General features: G+C 49.7%; 3 protein-coding genes across 3 annotated transcripts; 1 reads left to right on the top strand and 2 right to left on the bottom strand.

Annotated features, from left to right (window-relative positions):
• Positions 1 to 121: 121 nt before the first annotated feature.
• BROUX77_000352 (uncharacterized protein) lies at positions 122 to 1,236 on the bottom strand (the record flags this gene model as incomplete). Its single annotated transcript, XM_073748178.1, has 4 exons — positions 122 to 240; positions 373 to 490; positions 713 to 758; positions 1,064 to 1,236. The coding sequence occupies 4 exons, from the start codon at positions 1,234 to 1,236 to the stop codon at positions 122 to 124; spliced, it is 456 nt and encodes a 151-aa protein (XP_073608589.1).
• Positions 1,237 to 4,040: 2,804 nt separating this feature from the next.
• Positions 4,041 to 5,318, top strand: BROUX77_000351 (uncharacterized protein; the record flags this gene model as incomplete). The annotated part of the gene is made up of 4 exons (XM_073748167.1): positions 4,041 to 4,436; positions 4,540 to 4,609; positions 4,710 to 4,922; positions 5,008 to 5,318. 4 exons carry the CDS (start codon positions 4,041 to 4,043, stop codon positions 5,316 to 5,318), a joined length of 990 nt encoding a protein of 329 aa, XP_073608588.1.
• Positions 5,319 to 12,283: 6,965 nt separating this feature from the next.
• BROUX77_000350 (uncharacterized protein) lies at positions 12,284 to 13,501 on the bottom strand (the record flags this gene model as incomplete). The annotated part of the gene is made up of 1 exon (XM_073748156.1): positions 12,284 to 13,501. The coding sequence occupies one exon, from the start codon at positions 13,499 to 13,501 to the stop codon at positions 12,284 to 12,286; it is 1,218 nt and encodes a 405-aa protein (XP_073608587.1).
• Positions 13,502 to 19,289: the final 5,788 nt, after the last annotated feature.

Here is a 19,289-nt window from a genome sequence, read left to right as displayed (position 1 = left end):
GCACGGTGGCGTCCAAGTGTCCATTCAAGTGTAATCCAAAGCCTTCCGAGTCGTATCGAAGCAAATTTGAATCGGGTCATGTGTAAGTCGGTATCGAGGTCAGGTAATAGGAATGAAGCATTTAGTTAGTCTCGGGGTACAGGTCCTCCTTGAGGTGAATGCCAAGCTCCTCGCGGATGGGCTTCAGCTCAGTCAGGTAAGAGTCGTACTGGCCCTGGTTCTCAACCTTGGCCTTGATGGCTGTTTCTTTATGTTAGCAGGGCAGATCGCATGGGGCTTGTGGTCCAGGGTGATGATCGGGTACAAGGCCCAGAAAGCGTTATGCGCATATACATGAAGCTTATAACAATCATATCTTTGTGAGATGCTTACCCTCGAAAACCCGGACGGCGGTGGCGTAGTCATCAACACGGCGAGCGGCTTTCAACGCAGAAATGACGACGGAAGGAGCGGGGACGAGATCGTAAGCGAAGGCGTTGTTCAGGTTGCGCTAAAAGTCGGGCAATGTTAGAGTTTGATTCTATACTATATGGATTTTTGTGTATAGTCCAAATATGTTGGAGTGGGTGTGATGTCATGTAGATCACTCAGTCGCAGTATTGTGATTATTAGGATAGCGGATGATTCCGGAACAGGGAATAGAGAGGCAGGCCGTAAAGGTTTAGAGCAAGGCATTGGGCGCCGGGACGAGAGAAAGATCGTAAGGACTCACCTGCAGCTCGAAAACGTCCTGGACGGCGTCGAACTCCTTCTCGTAGCTACGATGAAGAGATTGTTAGCACACTAGTCTAAATTGGCGAACAGCTGACCTAAGCCTGGCGATGATGATAAGAAGCTTCGAGACTAGGACGTTGGTTGACAATGTACTCCAACGGGCGAGCCTTTGGGGTAAATTATCGTACCACAATCCCATTGTAGTGGACCGCATGGAGCACCAGATCGGATGAATGGACTATGAATGGGCATCATGGGTCGAGGCGGAAGCGGAGGCGGCGGAGGCGGCAGAGGCTTCAGGCGGGGGAATCGCAGGCAGAGTCGGGCTATCGTGGGAGGAAAGACTCACCGAGCAGTAAACTCCTCAAAAGTCTCCTCATCGTGGGCCGAGGAGCGCATGGCGGAGCCAGTGCTGAAGCTCACGGCGGGAGCAGGCACAGCAACACGGGCGGCAATGGGCTGGCGGACAGCAGCACGGAACACGGTCCGGCGGGCAGCAAGGCGGAACAGAGAGGCAGACATTGTGTGGGAGGGTCAAGGGCGAAGAGACGGAAAGACGGAGGGCTCGACGGGCTGGTGGATGACGGTGACGTTGAGACGGGATAACGGGTCAGAGATGGACTCGGAGGAAGATTGCTGTGTTATGGGTGCTGCGGGCTTCTCGCTCAGTATTGAAAGACTGTTTGTAAAATAATCGCCTGTTTTTTCAGGGAGAAATTTCGGCTTCAGGGAAGAGAAGGCACCACATCCACCCACAGGCAGGTTCCGCTTTCACGCTTTCCCTTTTTGCTCTATCGAATGCTGTGGCCAATGCATGCTTGTGCTATTTTTTCACTGCAAAAGCGGAACCCAAAAAAAATTACTCGCCAGGGTATTCAGCGAATCAGAGCACTGCGGTTTGTTTAATTGCTAGGGTCTCTCGCATTGGCTGCTGCAGCACAACTCTATAACGGCCGTGCTTAGTCATGGTGGGGAAGACAAGACAGAATCGCGGCTTGGGGCTGATGGCTCGAAGAAGAGCATGCTGTATTCTGAGGTCGGCGAGCTGGCTGGCAGCGATGAAAAAGAAGGCCGATGTCGTGCGTCGCGCTTGCAATGTGGTATCCGGCTTTTGGGCGAGTTTTTATCCGGTAAAAATCGGTGTCATGGGGTTCTGGTACGGCAGCAGAATAGCAACAAGGCATTCATCGATCACACGGGAAGGTTGAGCAGCGCGCCGCTTCTCTCTGCCCTCAAGAGCGGCACCAGTGGTTTCTTATACTTGTACTCTTGGACCCAGGACCAAGACCGAGAAGGATATTAGATCATAACTTGCTCATGTATGTGACACCAGGTATACTGTGCCAATATGCAATCGCGGGGAACACTTGTGTCCAACATTTTCCCAACGGGTGGAAATATTTGAAACATTATACATGAGAGCAGGTGATAAGAGCTCGGTAAATTGACAACTAATCTGCCCATCTGCATACGTTTCTTTACGATTATTTGTAGTTGTATATGGTCAAGCAACTGAGGTTGCGATTGGAATATCAACGCATCACCATCACATTGCAAAGTCAATGTGTTTTGATTACCCAAACAATGTGAAGTGTCGGCGTAAGGGTCACCGGTGTTGATGAGATCTCCATTGATATCCAGGCCGCCTTGGCATAACAAGCCCTATGCACGCATAAATTATAACTCTGGGTTGTCAGCACATCGGCTCCATCAACAGTTGCCCCAACTGTAATTAGTTCAATCTTGATCATAAGAGCAACTTGGTGGATGGTCCTCGGTTATTCGGCTGGATTAATCCAGCCTGGGTTACGGCAACCCTTGCACACAACTTGCAAATCCATGACCGATATCATCAGTATTTTGCCACATGGGGTGTTGGGCTGAGTAGCGCATTACTGCTGTACGATTTCATATGACAGGTGCAGAGTCAAAATTGCACAAGAGCTGAATAGGATGGATTGTCAGTCTTTTTTTAATGCTGGGCTGAATTGGGACTGGGCGCAGAAAAACAAGCAGGGAAGTCGGCCAACGTCCCCAAATCCCGTTCGCATGTGATTTCTGCGGCCGGACCCAAGCCAGCGAGCTACTGCATCTCATCTGCATTGTGGCTACCATGAGATGACAACTGGCCAAGATGCAGTTAGCCGGGCCTTTTCCCGCTTCCAGAACAAAGGCTCCGAGTGGATTGGGGTTAGAGGGTTAGAGGCGCCAACTTGAGTGTTCAAGCTACGGCCAATAGCCGTAAACACAAAGTGCGTCGTTAAGCCTCACGGCGGCGCAGTCAGCATTTAATCGTGACGGCCGGCAGGAAATGAAGTGGGAAGTGGATGGTGGGCAGAAGATAGTAGGAAGCTTAGCACCGCCTCATGCGCCCTGTTGACGATCCCATTGTCCCCCAAGACGCCCCTGTCATTGTTGGTGTCGGCGGCTTTTCTCATTTCGCAGCCGAAAAAAAAGGACTGCGCAAAACGAACAAGTGTTCTCTGAATGGCTATTGGGGCCCTTTCAGTGGTCCGGAGGCTCTTAAGGCTGCTACTGCTGCACGGCAGGTGCTGTAACTATGTGCTACTAGCTGCTTGTATTTTCTGCGCGTCCTTCCAGGGGCTCTTTCCTTTTTTGAACCCGCACTCTCCGCGCCTATTCTATTTTTCACATGAAGGAAGGAAGCACTCCTAGACAGAGACAACTTTTGGTACTTTCCTCGAAATAGCCACGCCTGCCTGCTAAACACGTCAACGCTCTCGCTCACACGCTCAACTTCGACACGTTCTTGCTTCTGGCTCTGGCTCTTGCTCGCATCACGCAACCAACAACGTGCAATTGCTCGCTCTCCGCCCTACTCTGCTCTGTTCTTCTGCGTCAGTCATCCAGTCTCCAGCCCAAGAAGCCCCCTGGCCTTTCCTACCGCCCCTTTTCCCCTGCTTTCTCTCTGTTTTAACACTGCAAAGCAACCCTTCTTTTGTCCTGTCCTTCCTGTCCGCCCTTCCCTTCCACGTCGTCTCTTCCTCTTCCCGACTCTGCCTACCGTCTGCTGGCTTTTCTTCCTCCCCTCCATCCTCCACGAGAGTCTCAAATTGGCTGCGTGCTCTTGTTCTTCGTTCACTTGTGTTTTCTTACTATCCTTTATTCTTAATTATCCGGCTTTTTTATTACTTTTTTATTCCTCCCCAATCCTGTCCTTTAGCTTTTCCTTTTCTTAGACTTAGACTTGTCTTTTCCTCTTCGCGTCCCACCTCCATCATTCTCGACCAATCTCGCCCTCGCCCTCGCCCTCATCTTTGTCACCGGCTTCCTGTACTGATATTCGCTTCAAGTAAATCGTAACAATGGCTTCGTTTCCCGTGCCAACCATCGACCGGCCCTTCGGCATCCAGCTATGGCCGATTTTCGACAAGTGCTGGGAGCTCACCATGGGCTACCCGCGTGAGGACTTCCGATTCTTGCCCTCGGTTACGCCCATGTCTACGCTCAAGGAAACTGGCATTTTCGTTGTCATCTACTACATCGTCATCTTCGGTGGCCGCGAGCTGATGCGTGGCCGTGATGCTTTCAAGCTCAAGGCACTTTTCCTCATCCACAACTTCATCCTGACCGCTGTCAGCGCCATTCTTCTCGCCCTCTACATCGAGGAACTGCTGCCCACTGTCGTCCGCCATGGTATCTTCTACTCCATCTGTGACCACGGTGGTGGCTGGACTCAGAAGCTTGTTGTTCTCTACTATGTATGTCATATGTTGCACCCTTGTTCCGGCTCTTGAGTCCCTTGCCAAGCCTGCCCAGCATGCTTGGTACTTATACTCTGCACATGCTAACCACCATCTGTAGCTTACCTACCTGACCAAGTACCTTGAACTGCTTGATACCGTCTTCCTGTTCCTAAAGAAGAAGCCCCTCAGTATGTCGTCCCATAACCACAAGGCCCAACAACATGCGCTATCTGCTTTTGTTCTTTTTATTTAAAACCTTTTCGACTAACAAATGATGCCTCAATTTAGCCTTCCTGCACTGCTACCACCATGGCGCCACCGCTGTCCTTTGCTACACCCAGCTGATTGGTTCAACTGCCGTGTCGTGGGTTCCCATCAGCTTGAACCTGGGCGTGCACGTCGTCATGTACTGGTACTACTTCCAGAGTGCCCGTGGTATCCGTATCTGGTGGAAGGAGTGGGTTACTCGCTTCCAGATCATCCAGTTCATCATCGATCTTGGTAAGTTTTGGTTTTTCTTTAAAAACTCCAACTTGGTACTTGAATGACACAGGTGAACTCGTGCTAACTACCGCCATTTTTACAGGCTTTGTCTACTTCGCGTCGTACACCTACTTCACTTCGACTTACTTCCCTAGCATGCCTAATGCTGGAAAGTGCGCTGGCGAGGAGTTTGCCGCCTTTGCTGGCATGATCATTCTGTCTTCCTACCTAGTTCTCTTCATCTCCTTCTACTTCGCCACCTACAAGAAGGACAGAACCTCTACTACTCGCAAGAGTCTTCGCCGCATGTCCCAGGCTCCTCTGCCCGACCCGCACGACCTGGTTTCCAAGGCGACTACGACTGGAGCCAAGAGCTCTTCTGGTCCCGCCACCCGCTCCCGCAAGGCCATGTAAAAAGCCGAATTTTCATGCTGATTTGAGCGAGAAGGAAAACCCCCCGATGCTGTGGGACGGCTGTGACCAGCCTTTCTATACAATGCATAATGGCTTCACTCATTTATTATGACCTTTACTTTTTTCATCTTCAACTTCTCTAAGCTGGTTGTCCCTGGGGACCACAAACACTTATTTGATCCCATTGTTCCGTTTGCTAGAGAAGCCGATCTCATAATTTCTCATTTTTCTTCACCCACAACCATTTCGCCATGGTCTTACCACACGCAACACACTCTGCAACTTCTACACACAAGAAACATGGCAAAGTCATCGGCGGACTTGAAGCCGGAGACAATGTCATGTCACTATTGGGCGGTTTCTGTACTGTATTCTTTTTTCCCCATCCAATTTTTTTTTCTGTACTTTTTTTTTCTTTATTTTTTTCATGTGGACAAATGGAAAGGCTGGGCGGATGCCGGTATTAGCGGGTGCGGGATAGTATGTTGTATACACAAGATCATAATCACTCTTTTTTTTTCTGTTCACGAGAGACGAAAAGGAAGGAAACAGAGCACAAGAATACAGGTTCCAAGTTAAAAAAAAACAAGCTGGATATGTGAGATTGATGAGCTTGAGTGGCAGATGCAAATAAAACTTGAGCTGTGACTTGTGAACTTGTCAATGGCAAATTCTGGTCATCGCGAAAAAAAGTACTTTTGATGTTGGGTAGTTATGGCTCATGCGTTGGAATTTCCTTGTTAACTCTTTCGGCATTCTAGTCCTGCAGAAATACGGCTCTTATGATGATGATCTTTTCCAGTCAACGAACTGTCTTTATATACTTCATCTTGTATGGTGAGTGATAGCCCTTGAATGGTTGTGAGGTTACACACAGGATATCCTACGCTGTAGGCTTTAAGTGGGACCAACAAAATGACTTGCAAGATCATGAAGAGCGAGACATGTCATCCACTCCTATGTAAGAGAAGAAAGAAAAAGGGTTAGAGTTTGGGTGAGCAACTATCACCAAGACTTGCGCTTACTCGAGAATATCATGTGGAACGTATGAAGTCATGTTTCTCTCTCCTTCTTGATCAAAATCGGCTAGGAGGAGCTGTGTAAAGTAGAGGTGTAGTCTCCCGCATGAACAAGTATGGCTACATAAATTCCATAGTAGATGATTCCTATCAACGAAGGTATATGAGACTCGAAAAGGGTTGAATTTAGAGGTACAAATGCAACGCTAGGATATGTTTGTTTGAAAGTAGAAGATTAGGTGCGGGGAAGCTTGATGCAGTTTCAGTAGAAAGAAGATGGAGACATCTTGTACGTAAGTGGATATGAGCCACGACGCTTATGCAGTATACATTGAATTTTATAATGCATAGGGCGTCTCTGGATGGTCTACAGCTTGTGGATGTAATGTAATATTCGGCGTCTAGATGGTCTGGTGCATGAGTGCCGTCTTTTCATATCACAATTCTCAGAAATGCCTGTACACCCAGTCCAGAAATCCCGTATGTAAGAGATGAGAGTATCTCACAGAGGAGTATGAAATGGTGAATCAAATCAGTGGTACTATCTCATGACACCCAACTTCCGGTTCAGGTGACAGTTCTCAGCTTATAGTTGCAAACTACAAGTGAAGCCATCAGGTCTCACCATTACAATGATCGTTGTAATAATGACACTGTAGTACTAGCACTCTCAGGGCCATCCTCCCCTCACTACGTCCCTTCATGCAGCAAATATCTGTGCCTATTGCAGGGTCGCACATCACTATCGATGAGTCTGTGTACCCGGATGTAGATGTAAGTAGCCAGTTATCTGACAGGCGCTCTTGGTACCCCAATACACCTGTGCTATCTGGAGACAGAGACACAGACCGGCCAGTATGTATGGGAGGGGGGTGTCATGTTTCAGGGATTGTTGTGTAAGCGAAGAGGCCACGCGGAGCATGCTTTGGGGAGAGTCTGTGGCCGATGATAAGCCGGATTTTACGGCTTGCCGCGGATACACATGCACACAATATGCAGAGCGTGTGGTTGTACTTGTGTGATAGATGGATACAGATATACGTGCATAGACGCGCATATGTCTATGCAAGTGTTTACATCTTTATGCACCAGAAATAAAATATTGATGATGGGACGATTCGAGCTAACATAGCAACAGCAAAAAAAGAAAAAGGAAATACACGAAACAAACATGCAGGAATATAAAAATCTCGAGCCGTTGCTTCAACTTGCTTCCTTCTTGTCGTCATCCCTTTTAGAAGCTTCCACTTGCATAAATGCTACAACAATCACGATGACCTACTTCTATTCAAGTAGCACCATCACTTTAAATGCACCGCAAGGGACAATCCATACTAATTTCTTGCATCGTTTCATAGAACTCTCGTATGGCACAAGCGGGTGCGGGAGGGTTGTAGTCGTACGACACAAGGCATAGAGCATAGGAGCTACATCCACGATGGGCCCGTTCTTTTTGTTCAAGAGAAGGTTTCCCGAGTGAATGTCTTGTTCAATGAGCCGCAGCGAGGGGGGATCATTTGATTTGATTGTTTTTATTCGCCTGTATGCTTGCGACTGACGGGGAACAGATGCGAAAACACAAAAAGGAAAGCAGCACGGAAACAGAGGAGACGTGAGAAAGACATTGTTTATTCGGATTTGCAAAGTGGGAAGGAGCGGATAAGTCTGAGACGAGGCTGAGCCATCATCGTCACATCAGGGGGGGGGGGATGAGTTGTGAAATGCAAGATGCTGAGCGACGGACGAGGCTGTCGAGCTCTCCACTACACGTGGACTGTGATTTGGTTATTGTGCATACTACTGTTCGTACAAATGCGCGGAACACAGTGATTTTGTAACCAAGTCAACTGCAAATCTGCGGCTGTCGACCCAGCCCAGTGTTTAATGAATATTTAGCTTGACCCTGGGGGGCTAGCTGCACGTTGACAGATACGATACACACGTACCTGATCTAATCACCATCACAAGTTGTACCATGTGTTGTACCTGCAGTCATAGGCGCCGCAAGTGTCGACAGCTGCGTCTGAATCGAAGAAACGAGGGTCACGATGGGCAAAGTATCTTTTCAGCAAACACAGTGTGGCAGATATGGGCAAGGAAGAGGAGAGGGAGAGGGGGGGTCCCATGAGTCCATGGGCTAGATCTCTGTGTCAGGATATAATAAACCGCCTGCTGTCATTACCTTTTTTTTTTCCTTGTCGTCTGGAGAAATGCATGTCAGATGCTCGTACGGATAGTGGCCGTCTTCCTTGAGTTTCCGGCCGTCCTAGTCCAGAAGCCCGCTGAACCCATGAACCGAGCCCTTTTGGCGAGATTGCACTGCATCGGCTCCGAAGCAGGTTTCTTAGCGGGCAAGGGTCGTTGGCGTTGCGAGCAGGCCATGTTCTCTACAGAGTCGAGCGAGCCAGCCCATCAACTGCAGTGTTCAGGGGAAACTTAGACAAGCTCCAGGGGATAAGAGAAGGGTTTCAAGGAAGAAGCCCTGTATATTCGGCCATTTTTTTTCTCCTTCTGCCCAACGTCTTCTTCCCAGGCGGAGATGAGGAGTGAATGGGGAAGGCAATGCAACGCAAAGCTGCACGTCTCGTCTTGTGTATATACAAGCAAGTCAGTAAGCCTAAAAGGAGCAGCGCAATAAAGGTCCAAGCACACACCTGGACAGCCAGGCCCGGCGCTGCAGACCTCGCAGCTTGTCTCTATGCAACCTTCTGTAACTCTGGTCTTCCTCCAACAACCTTGAAATCAAGCTCAAGATTATCGTCACCCGTGACGAGACAAAGCAACGCATTTTCGTCAACGAGGTTCGGCCTATGATCAGGAACAGAGGCTATCCAGGGGAGGGGAGGGGAGGGGAGTTTTGCAGGGAAGACGGAGAAAGGTTATTTGTGTGTGCTGGGTAATTTCGACGCTAGCCAAGTTTCGAGTTTCGTCATCTTAGTATGTGTGCTCAGAAGAAAAAGACGTTGGCTGAAGCATGAATACTAGCGGAAAGAAACGGGAACCGTCGATAAAGAACGAGAAAGGAAAAGAACAGAATAAAAAGACCGGCGTCCGGGGTGTCCCTCGATTCTCCTGAGCCTGCGTTTCAAGATCTTCCCGGCGAGATGACGCCAGCTTGGTGATGGTTTTGGTTTGGCATCACAGATCAACTAGTGTGGACGGCTTCAGACTGGGCTTCAGCTTCAGTCTGCTTGTCCAAGCACAAACAAACACCACCGCGTCTCATGTTCCCGGCGCCCGTTATATGAAGAAAATGAAAGGTTTCCTTGTTTTTATTTCTATGGCGGCACAGCCACTTTGAGTCTGTTCGGAACCGATTGCCATTGTGTAATCGCCGCGCGAAATCTTGGCTGGCTCACTCGCTCCTCGGTGTTGTTTTTTTGTTTATTGTTTTGTTCGCTTTGTTTTGACAACCCTCCTTTCTTGCTTCCTTTGGCTTCTCGTCCAATGTTTTCATATTGCTTAAAGCGGTAACTTTTTCAACAGCCAAAAAAAAAACTAAAAAAACTGTGATATCTCAGCCAATCAGCTTCTGCAGCTGTTTTCTTCGTAGCTCGTCCAAGCGAGATCCGGTGGACGGTGGACAGCTGAGAGGCTGACCATCAAATTTTACAACAAGATAAAATCATACATGGAGCAAATTGCAGTTTTGCTTGTGTCTAATGAGCGTCGCATTCCCTTAAAAAAAGACAAGGCTCGATTGCACCTCATTCTGCAGGAGTTCTTCACGCGCAATGTTGTTGTTATTTGTGTATGTGGCGTCAAGGGCCAAATCGCAGGGAACACAAGAGCGTCATGTTTCAAGCGCCACAAGTCGGAGGGAGCTGACAGGCCGGCTGGCTGTGGCGTAGAACATCCGTGAAAGGTTAAATGGAATGTTTTTGTGGAGACTACGAGTATCCCTTTGTTTTTGGCTGCTTTCCTTTTTTTCCGAGAGAGAAAGAAAGAAGCCCCCTAAACAGGGATAAAGGCTGTTTGGTTTGTGATACTCGAAGGGTTCAATCACGATGCAAGGCGGCGCAAATCGGCCAAATCTGCTGCACGTTTTTTTTTTCCTGTGGAACCAAATCTTGCGTAGTGAGTGGGCTGGGACTGTGACCAAGGCGATCAAAGTCTCACTTGTAAACATTCAATTTCCGAATCTGCTGCACTGGCGACCTGCCCAACCTCATTGATTTCAACGGCTCTACGGTGCTGATGAAACTTCACAGCCAGACAATCATTGTGGCTGGAACAAGCTCCAAAAGGGTCCACGTGCAGGAGCCGCTCTGCGCCTCTCGAACAGCAAAAGAAGGTGAAAGAATGTTGATAGTTGACAAGTAGTTATAGTTAGCCAGTTAGCCATACATGTGAACAGATAGAATACGTATGTCACTCCAGGCCAAGAACACTCACTCAATGAATGGCATGACTATGCGTGGCCACTTTCATGCATGTGTCACTTTATGTCAATAGTTGCGTAGATTCTATCAAAGCGAGCGTTACATTCTGTCTAATGTGCATTGCTTTTTTTGTCGTGTGACACTTTGAATTTATGCTCATATACTTGCATGATGCGACAGGCTGGCTGGGATGTGGTTGTCTTAGGGTTATACGCATAGATGTAGAGATCCCTTGCAAAAGAAAAAAAAAAGCGGTGAACAGACTGTCAAGATATGTAGACACACAGACATCTTAGCATGCATGCTACATAGTGAGCAGCAGGCTTGCAGATGCCGAGTTTGTCTGTCCAGAGGGCATGAAGGAGCACAAGCGTACGACATTCAATATTTCCGTGTCCAAGTATAAGAAAAGAACGAAGACCAGAAGCATGTGTAAAAGGTAAAAGGTTTCACTAAGCGGATGATGGATGGCGTGCAATGAATGTCATGGCGGGTTGGCGGGCGTCATACAAGGTGGGATATAGGGCTATATGCGATATTAGCAGAACTACGGCGTCCGGAACTATTGCTGTCTCGCCTTCGAAGAAACTTGCTAGTGGCTGGTTCGCAGACTGGTCAGCTGCTGGCCCAAGCTTGCTAGCTGTTCTCAAAGGCAGGCCAGTTTGATTGCCAGTCTTTAGTCTGATATTCTTGTGTCCCAACGGGATGATATGTTTGCCGGGCGTTGAGAGATCAGACTCTTTTAGTGTCTTCCCATGGCCTAACTGGACGCGGCAGTCGTATGTTGACTTTTTGTAGGACCACCAGCACTAGTTCAGGGCACGCTTAGGAGAAGGGGGCCACAAGCTAACTATTGAGTTCAGCTCAGGGGCCCAGGGAGTCAGCTGTAGATACTACAAAATGCCAACTAGTTACATCATTCTATTGCAAGTCACGGTCAAGCCAGGAAAGAAATAAACTGTAATGGGATGGCAGAAAGAAAATATTTGATTTTTTTCAGAGATCAAGTAGTTAGTCCACCCAAAATGAACAAGAAAAATGAGCAGAGGCCAGAATATACGGCCTATCCCGAATATAACGCCAGATTAAAAAAAGATCATACCGCCCCAACCACCACCCAAGAGCCAAGGGAGCTTAAATAAATAATAAACCGCCAGAACAAGAAAAGAAAGAGAACGGGACTGCGTCCCAGTTGCGGAGCGGCCAGCAAGCTTGTTAGAGAAGCCGGGGAACCGCCCCGATGGCCCAAGCCCCCTAATCGTAATTACAAGGCAGACTAAGAGTGAACAAAGGAAAAGAAGAGAGAAGCGTAGAAGAGAAGGCTGAGGAAGCAGAAGACTTTGTCGTAAAGAGCAAGGAAAAAAATGTACAAAGGAAATAAAAAAGGGAGAGCAAATTCGTTACACGGGAATAGAGAGGGAGAAGGGTGAAGAAAGGTAGTACACAAGATATAGCAGGGGCTGAAGATAAGTGACAGTCGGAGAAGTAGGAGTAATAGTAGACATCATGAAGAGAAGAGGGAAGCCCGTTGCTGCTGCTTTTTTGGGGTTATGCTGCTGACGGCTCAATTGCGCACGCTACTGCGCAAGCGAGCCAGACTGAGGATTCTCGTTCTGACTGCTGACGACAATACGGGCTGAGGGGATGCTGAAGCTGACGCCGAAGACGAAGCGTGTGGTGAGCTGACGTTGCGCTTGGAGACACGCAGCATATCGTTGTGTGTCACGGGAAGAGTGTTGGGAGTGTTGGGGTGCGAGGTTTCGTGCTGGATCTGCAGCTGCGGTGTTTGCGGCATCTCGGGGATGGCTTCACGGGCCGAGGTGACCAGGGCGGCGTTGAGCGTCGGCCGGCTCTTCTTGCGGACCAGGTCGATGGTGCGCTTGAACATGGCGGTGGGTGTCTTGGGAGCCGGTGAGGCGTCGACAGAGGCTGTTGAGGGGCGGGAAGAGGAGGAGGATGTAGAAGCAGCAATAGAGGGAACGAAGGGCGAGCTGAGGTCCTGGTTCATGATGGGCGAGACGGTCAAGTCGGTGCTGAATGTTGACGGCGGTGCAGATGTAGCGTAGGGGTCGATATTGAGGAAGCTCGGCCGTGAGCGGGGCAGCGCATGTGAGGATGGGAGAAACGCCGAAGATGGGCGGGCAGGCACAAACATGGACATGGGACGGGTGGAAGCACTGCATGACTCGCTGGGAGTCGAGCTGGGGAGACTGAGGACGCTGCTGTTGCTGGGCAGGCTGAGCACACTGCTGTTGCTGTACGGTAGAGGTGAAGAGGAGACGGACGAGCCGCTGTCCTGGCGGATGCACACGCGCGGTGACGGCGAGGTAGAGCGACGGCCCGAGAGCTGCACCATGGATGGCTTGCCGGAGTAGACAACGGATATCACGCGGGCGGTCACGGAGACGGTGGTGGCTGGCGGGGAGAAGATCTCTTCGGTCTCTGAGTCCCAGTTGTAGTCGGAAGCATCGCCGGGAGTGGACGAGGCGTCTTCTTCTGAGGAGAGGTAGACGTCGTGGGGCGCGGTGGAGGTGGTGTCAACGACGGCAGGCGATACCGAGGCGTGGATGGTGGGAATGATGAGGCGCGACATGCGGCGGTCGCTCTTGACGGGCAGAACGGGAGCGGAAGCCATGGGCGTCGTTTTGGGCAGTGTGGAGTGCTGGTAGAATGAGAACGGGTCGTCTTCTGAGAAGCTGGACACTGGGCTAGGCACGATGGCGAGAGTGTTTCTGTAGGAGGAGGGCACCTTTCCGGGTGAGGAGACACGGAGAGAAGCCATTGTGGGAGGAAGAGAGAGAGTATGTGTGTGGTTTGGAGAAGCAAGTCAAGTACAGTCTGGTCTGTCGTGTCAAACGCGAGCGAGTTCAAGAGAACAGAGGGGCATGGAAGAGCGTCAAGAGGCCGAGGTGGTTCACTGGTCTGCCAGAGATGAGTGACCGATACAATACGGATGGAGTCGGCTTGGAAAGATACAGAGAAGAATAGTGCACGGCTGGATGTTTGCACTGAGAAAGAGACAGAGTGAATGAGGAATTCAACAGGCTGGACTGGACATGCAGGAAAGAAAAAGGGTGGGCGAGGTCCTAAATGTATATCAAGTTTCTGGCGTTGTACGGTTTGACAGGAACAGGAGCAGGCTCGAGATAAAACCGACGCAATTAAGCGGCGAGCTAGCGTCGTGATAAACGAAAAAATGACATAAATTCAGTCATCTGGAAAGGCATGTACGTACCGACTCAGAAGGAGACAGAGCATGTTCTTTCTCAAACATGGCCTGGGTGGGGTGCTAGTCAGGAACAGGGGTGCTCCTGCCTTTCTTCCTTGGCTGCTGCGTTCCTGCCTGGCCAGTCTGAGGGCGTGCGAGTGTATGTAAGGAGCCGTGCGGGCTGGCACAGTGCTGCACTGGGTACATACAGCGCTGCCGCTGCCAGACGGGCTTGAAGCTCACGATTTGATCGTGGCTGGTGTTTTTTTTTATTGGCGTGTGCTGCGATTTCTGTGGGTTGGAAGAAAACCAGACATCAGGAAGCCTCGTTTTCATTCTTTGCCGTGCTGTTAAAATGTGGTAGTTCCGGTTATTGGGCGAATGTCAGGCCTAGCACTAGCAAAAGATCACTGCTCCCTTTGCTCTGGCAGACTCCCTTTGCCCCCTCTATCTCTCTCACGATTCTGTTCGTCTCAACCTTGCGTGGCCAAGCTTAAAACACTGCTAGTTTTGGTGGCTAGTTGTCTTGTATTTCTCGTTCGTCACGCAAACACAAACACGCTCTTACTGAGCAAAGTCGACCAAACGGGGTTGAGCAACCCAACCAATACACAGCACACACAAACACAGTCTTTCATACTTGTACACCTCGTCGTTTGAGGGTTTATTTTAGTCACGAGTCGTCGGTGGTCGGCTGCTCTTCCTGTGTCAAACCACATGGTCTCGGATTTACTGTTTTTAACTATGGTGGATTTATGTATGTAGAGACTCCAAGTTTATAGCAACCTGAGTCTGCCACTGAGGCTGAGGCCTTGCTAGTACTATTACTACTACTGAGAGAGCGCAGAGTGTGACGACAGAAGACGAGGGGCCGTTGCCAAGACATGGCTGCTTTGGGGCCGTGATCTACAGGTTATTACAATTGCTCCAGTGAAGGAAGAGGAGGAGAATGGGAACAGCACCAGCTTATACTTGAGCGCCTTTGTTTGGCTTTGGCGAATTGGATCTGCCCTGGTGTCATGTATGACTTGGCAAGGCACAGCAAGTTTGGCCCAGCAAAGCCAAGCCAGTTCAAGGAGCACAAGACATCAGTAGTTAACAGGAGGAGCAGGACATGAAGACCAAACAGCACCCCATTTACTCGCCGCCAAACGCCAGCCCATTCGGCCCCCTCGGTCTAAACTTTCCCATGGCCGGCTCACCAGATGAAAGTTGTCATGGGATTATGCTCCGAGAGTCTACGTCGTCTCATGTTGGGCTGGTTGTTTTATGAACCTGCTGTTTGGAGGGGGTTAGCATGCGTGCGTGTGCACACCAATACAAGTAACTCGTTACTACGCCAGAACTATCTAACTACTCTTTCTATTCTCCGAAGTTCTAAAGGGAGAGAGCAGAGCTCACGTCCATGGAGCTTGGGGCGGAATAATCTAGAAATTTATTGGCTCCGGTTGGTGGCTGCAGAGAAGCCCAAACAAAAGCAATCTCTCCATCAGGAACAGGAACCTGCGTTGGATGCCGGAATGCAAGACGGGTTCTTTAGAAAGCCGTAACTAGTCAACTAACGACTTGCTGAATATTTCAACAACAGGCGAGGAAAAAAGTCGAGATGATAAGCGGAAAGACTAGCGGCCGCCCGGCTTTCTGGCAGCGTCTCATTTGGAGAAGTTATATGAATGACCTCATCGGGCTGTGGGTGTCTTTTTTGTATTTGTGTACTTGCACAAACATTGAAATTACAAGACGGCAGATCTCCAACAGACTACTAACGCACTAGTTAATGAAGCAGGAGAAGAGGTGGGTGTCCAGGAGCCAAGATTTGCATCTTGTATCTTGTACAAGGAGTAAAGACGAATGTAACTAAAGCTCAAGTTTGCTTGGGCCGGGGTCAGAAGGAGGAGGGGGGCCCTTGACAGCTCGACTTCAGGGTGTTGTGCACAGGAGACACAGAGATTTGCTAGGTATAACTAGTTAGATACATCGCACAAGTCACAAGTGCTACAAGAGAGACCGGAGGTTATTCCTAGACAATGAAGTCCCCTTCATTAGAGCTTGGAAACGGAGGAGCAGAGGAAGGAAATGATGGGACGAGAGCACTAGACGAAGGCTAGCAGAGAGGACGAAAGAAAATCTAGAAAATAATGTTTTTTTTCTTTCCCTGGTCCCTTTCTAACTCGCCTTTTTTTTTTTCACATAGAATCACTCCCACGAGTCCTTCTCCCTCTTTACTCTACTCACTTGCTGCCATCTTGGTTCTCTATATGCGTGATCGACATAAACACTCCAGCTGCGTTCCATCGACGCGCTTTGACAGCGACGATGCCACCACAGCAGACACATATCAAAGCCACTGCGTCTGCTTGCTCCACCAACTAGTCTAAGTATAGATGCTACAGGTATGTATGTCCATGGACGAATACAACCCTATCAAGCTTGACGTGCGAAATGTAAATGAGGATGCGCATGTATCTATGTAGCTCTTCACCTCAGTGGTACTCCGCATTCACAGCATCGCTGGTTATTTAGGGTCCCTCGCTCTTTTCTAATTGCCATCTATTTCCGCAGCTTGGCCTGCTGTGTCGTCCTAACTTCTGCTGTACATGCATAGTTACATATGTACACCGATCGCACTATGCTGGCACTACGCACGCTACGAGCTCTGGGTTACAACTTGTGTTTCTTCATGTTTCATTCATGGCACAGACAAAAGCCCAACTGGAGATGAGGAACACTGGTGCTACAACTACATGCATACACTGCGACCTTCACTCTGGCTCCATATCGGCATGCATGCTGGTCGACGTGTTGTTTCTGTATCCATCAGTAGCTGCAACTAGAATCTACAACCATCTGTAGTCAACTATCTGCATATATAACTCTATCCTCCCATACATGCAACTATGCTGCTATCCAGACGCCCCTCCCCTCCCTCCAAACCCGTACAGCAGCAGTTCGTTGTCTTGTCCGTTATCGATATCAACAAATAGAGGGGGAGGGGAAGCCCGCAAACCTCCAATAGATCTATCCCACATTCCACCCAAGGTCGAGGGACGCCAACACCATTTCAATGGTGTGCCGCAAAACAGGGAGACCTGCACAACCTACACCTCAGCCTTGACGTTCAAAGGGCGGCTTCTCATCTTGTGCCGCTTATCAAACCACCCACCCGCCTCCCCTCCAACACGCTTGCTATCAAACAATACATTTGGGCTAGTTAGATCCCCTCCCCCCATTCCCTACCGGTTGTATCTGCACCCAGCCTGCCCAATAGTCCAAGCTTGACGATGATGATGTGTACCAAAGAACCACTGGGAGCGTGGCAGAGGGGGCTCTCTCAAGGGCCACTAAGCTTTTCTGTTCGAAACCAGTGCTGTAGCAAAGAGAACAAGTACAAGCCATGAATGCCAAGGTCCAATGGGCTCCAAAGAACCCCGCGACAACGCAACCTAACTCGAAGCCCTATCATGCAACCTGTAACCTGGCCCAAGCTTCTTGACATCATCCTGCCAACGCATTTGTCCTCTTTTCTTTTTCCTCTTCTCTTCCTTGATGTTCTATTTTCACCTTCACCGCCTTAGCTTTGAGCCTCGAGCCTAAGGTGGGGACGAGGGAACGCTGCAGTCTCCCTTTTTTGGATGACTATCACAGCAAAGGGAAGATATTATGCAGGTAGACTTGGAAAAGCTGTTTCTCCTTTTGGCCTTTTGGCGAGTCCCGCATCGCAGGAGCAAAAACACAATCGCCTCTTTAGTGTGGTCAACCGTGATGTCGGAGGCGAGCCAAGTCACGACTCGAGGCTAAAAATAGCAACACATGGCTGGCGACGTCATGGGGTTAGTATGCACAGCTACACATCTTAGGGTTTGTGACTATCCTCAACTGCAATCGTTTCTTGTGCTTAGGGGGTGTTTTTTGTTTGTCTTGTTGCAAACTCTGGGACACGAGAAACAATTGCAGCGAACATCTTCAAACACAACTAGAAACAAATACAGCGCATATTTTTCTGGCATCGACAAAAGTCTTAGCTGTCTGGGCTTCGGAACAGCGAACCGAGCAAATGAGGTCTTTGCTGCCAATGCAGACGTAGACGCAGGCGGCAGCGTGGCTCTGACGGATCCAAGTTGTAGCACATAGCTAGTGTTGTAGTATTGCGTAGGCGGAGGTTTTACATGTGATGCGGCTTATGTTTTTTGTTTCTGCATGATCGTCCTCTGCTCCTCTCTCTGCGGCACTGCGAAAGCATAGCTAACGGAGCGTCTCTTGACGCGCTGATCACGCAGTTGGGGAAACTGTAACGCTTATAGGAACCATGCTGTGCCCGGCGGTAGCCCGACCAACGTGTATGGGCTCTGATGATAGCCGGCGAGGATAGATGCGTGTCGACAGGCTGTGTCACGAACCTGTCGCGGCTGACACAGAGCACTCGGAAGATTCCAGCCCAAATAGATTCTGCCTTACCACTCTCTCCCTATCCCAGGGCCCCGTCCTGGTTCGGAAACATTCTCTAGAACTAAGCCAAGAGGCAAGTGGCCGCCGTCGGCTGTGCCGGTGTCCAGATCTCAGCCCTAAGCGGGCGAAGGACTATGTGTAACTACGTACAGACATGCAAGTGTCGAGTAACAATAGAACCACGAGATCAAAAAGAACCAAAGAAGGCCCATGAAATAACCGAGGATGCAACTTCATGCTCTGGCCATGGCAGCGCACAGAAACTAAGATGAAAAAGAGCCCCCGCGTTCTGACTTGTTGAACTGTGCCGCTGTCGCATCTCTTCCTGCAACAGAGACACACGGTGCCGAGCCAAAAATAGGCCGGACGCCGGTACTTCGGCAAGGTGAGGCAAGCAGAGTGACCCCAAACAGGCAAAAGGAAAACAAACCTGTAACATGTTTCTAGAAGAAGGGAAGAAAAAACAACAACAACACCACCACCACGTCTTGAGGCCACCGCGGAAAGCCCGTCAACTTGGAACAATCCGGCGAAGAACGCACGCAAGCCAGAACGAGTAGGAAGCGGCGCGGCCGGGGGTCAATGGGCTGTGAAGATTGTTCTTTTTTTTTTCTTTTGACTTCTTGGCTGGCCCAGAGCGGAGATGGCAGAGTGGTGCAAGGAGGAAGAGGAGATGAAATGACAACGTCCGGCGGCACAGAGCCCAGCCCAGCCCAGCACGGCATGAGCAGAGGCTTTTCTATGGCCCAAGCAGTACTGACACATATTTGCTCGCCAACATATGTACCATGCCCTGTCGAGGGCCGCTAGAAGCCGCGTAGAAGGTCTCGGCGATTATCGCCAGCAAGCCCAAGCTAACTCCAGCCAGCACAGCGGCGTCTGTGGCATCCCCTCGGCCGGGGCTAGTTGTCCTGGC

Source organism: Berkeleyomyces rouxiae, assembly GCF_048999995.1.
Source record: "Berkeleyomyces rouxiae strain 22BRR77 chromosome Unknown BrBRR77_ptg000001l, whole genome shotgun sequence".
NCBI classification, from domain to species: Eukaryota; Fungi; Ascomycota; class Sordariomycetes; order Microascales; family Ceratocystidaceae; genus Berkeleyomyces; species Berkeleyomyces rouxiae.
This window is presented reverse-complemented; position numbering and strand designations above follow the sequence as displayed.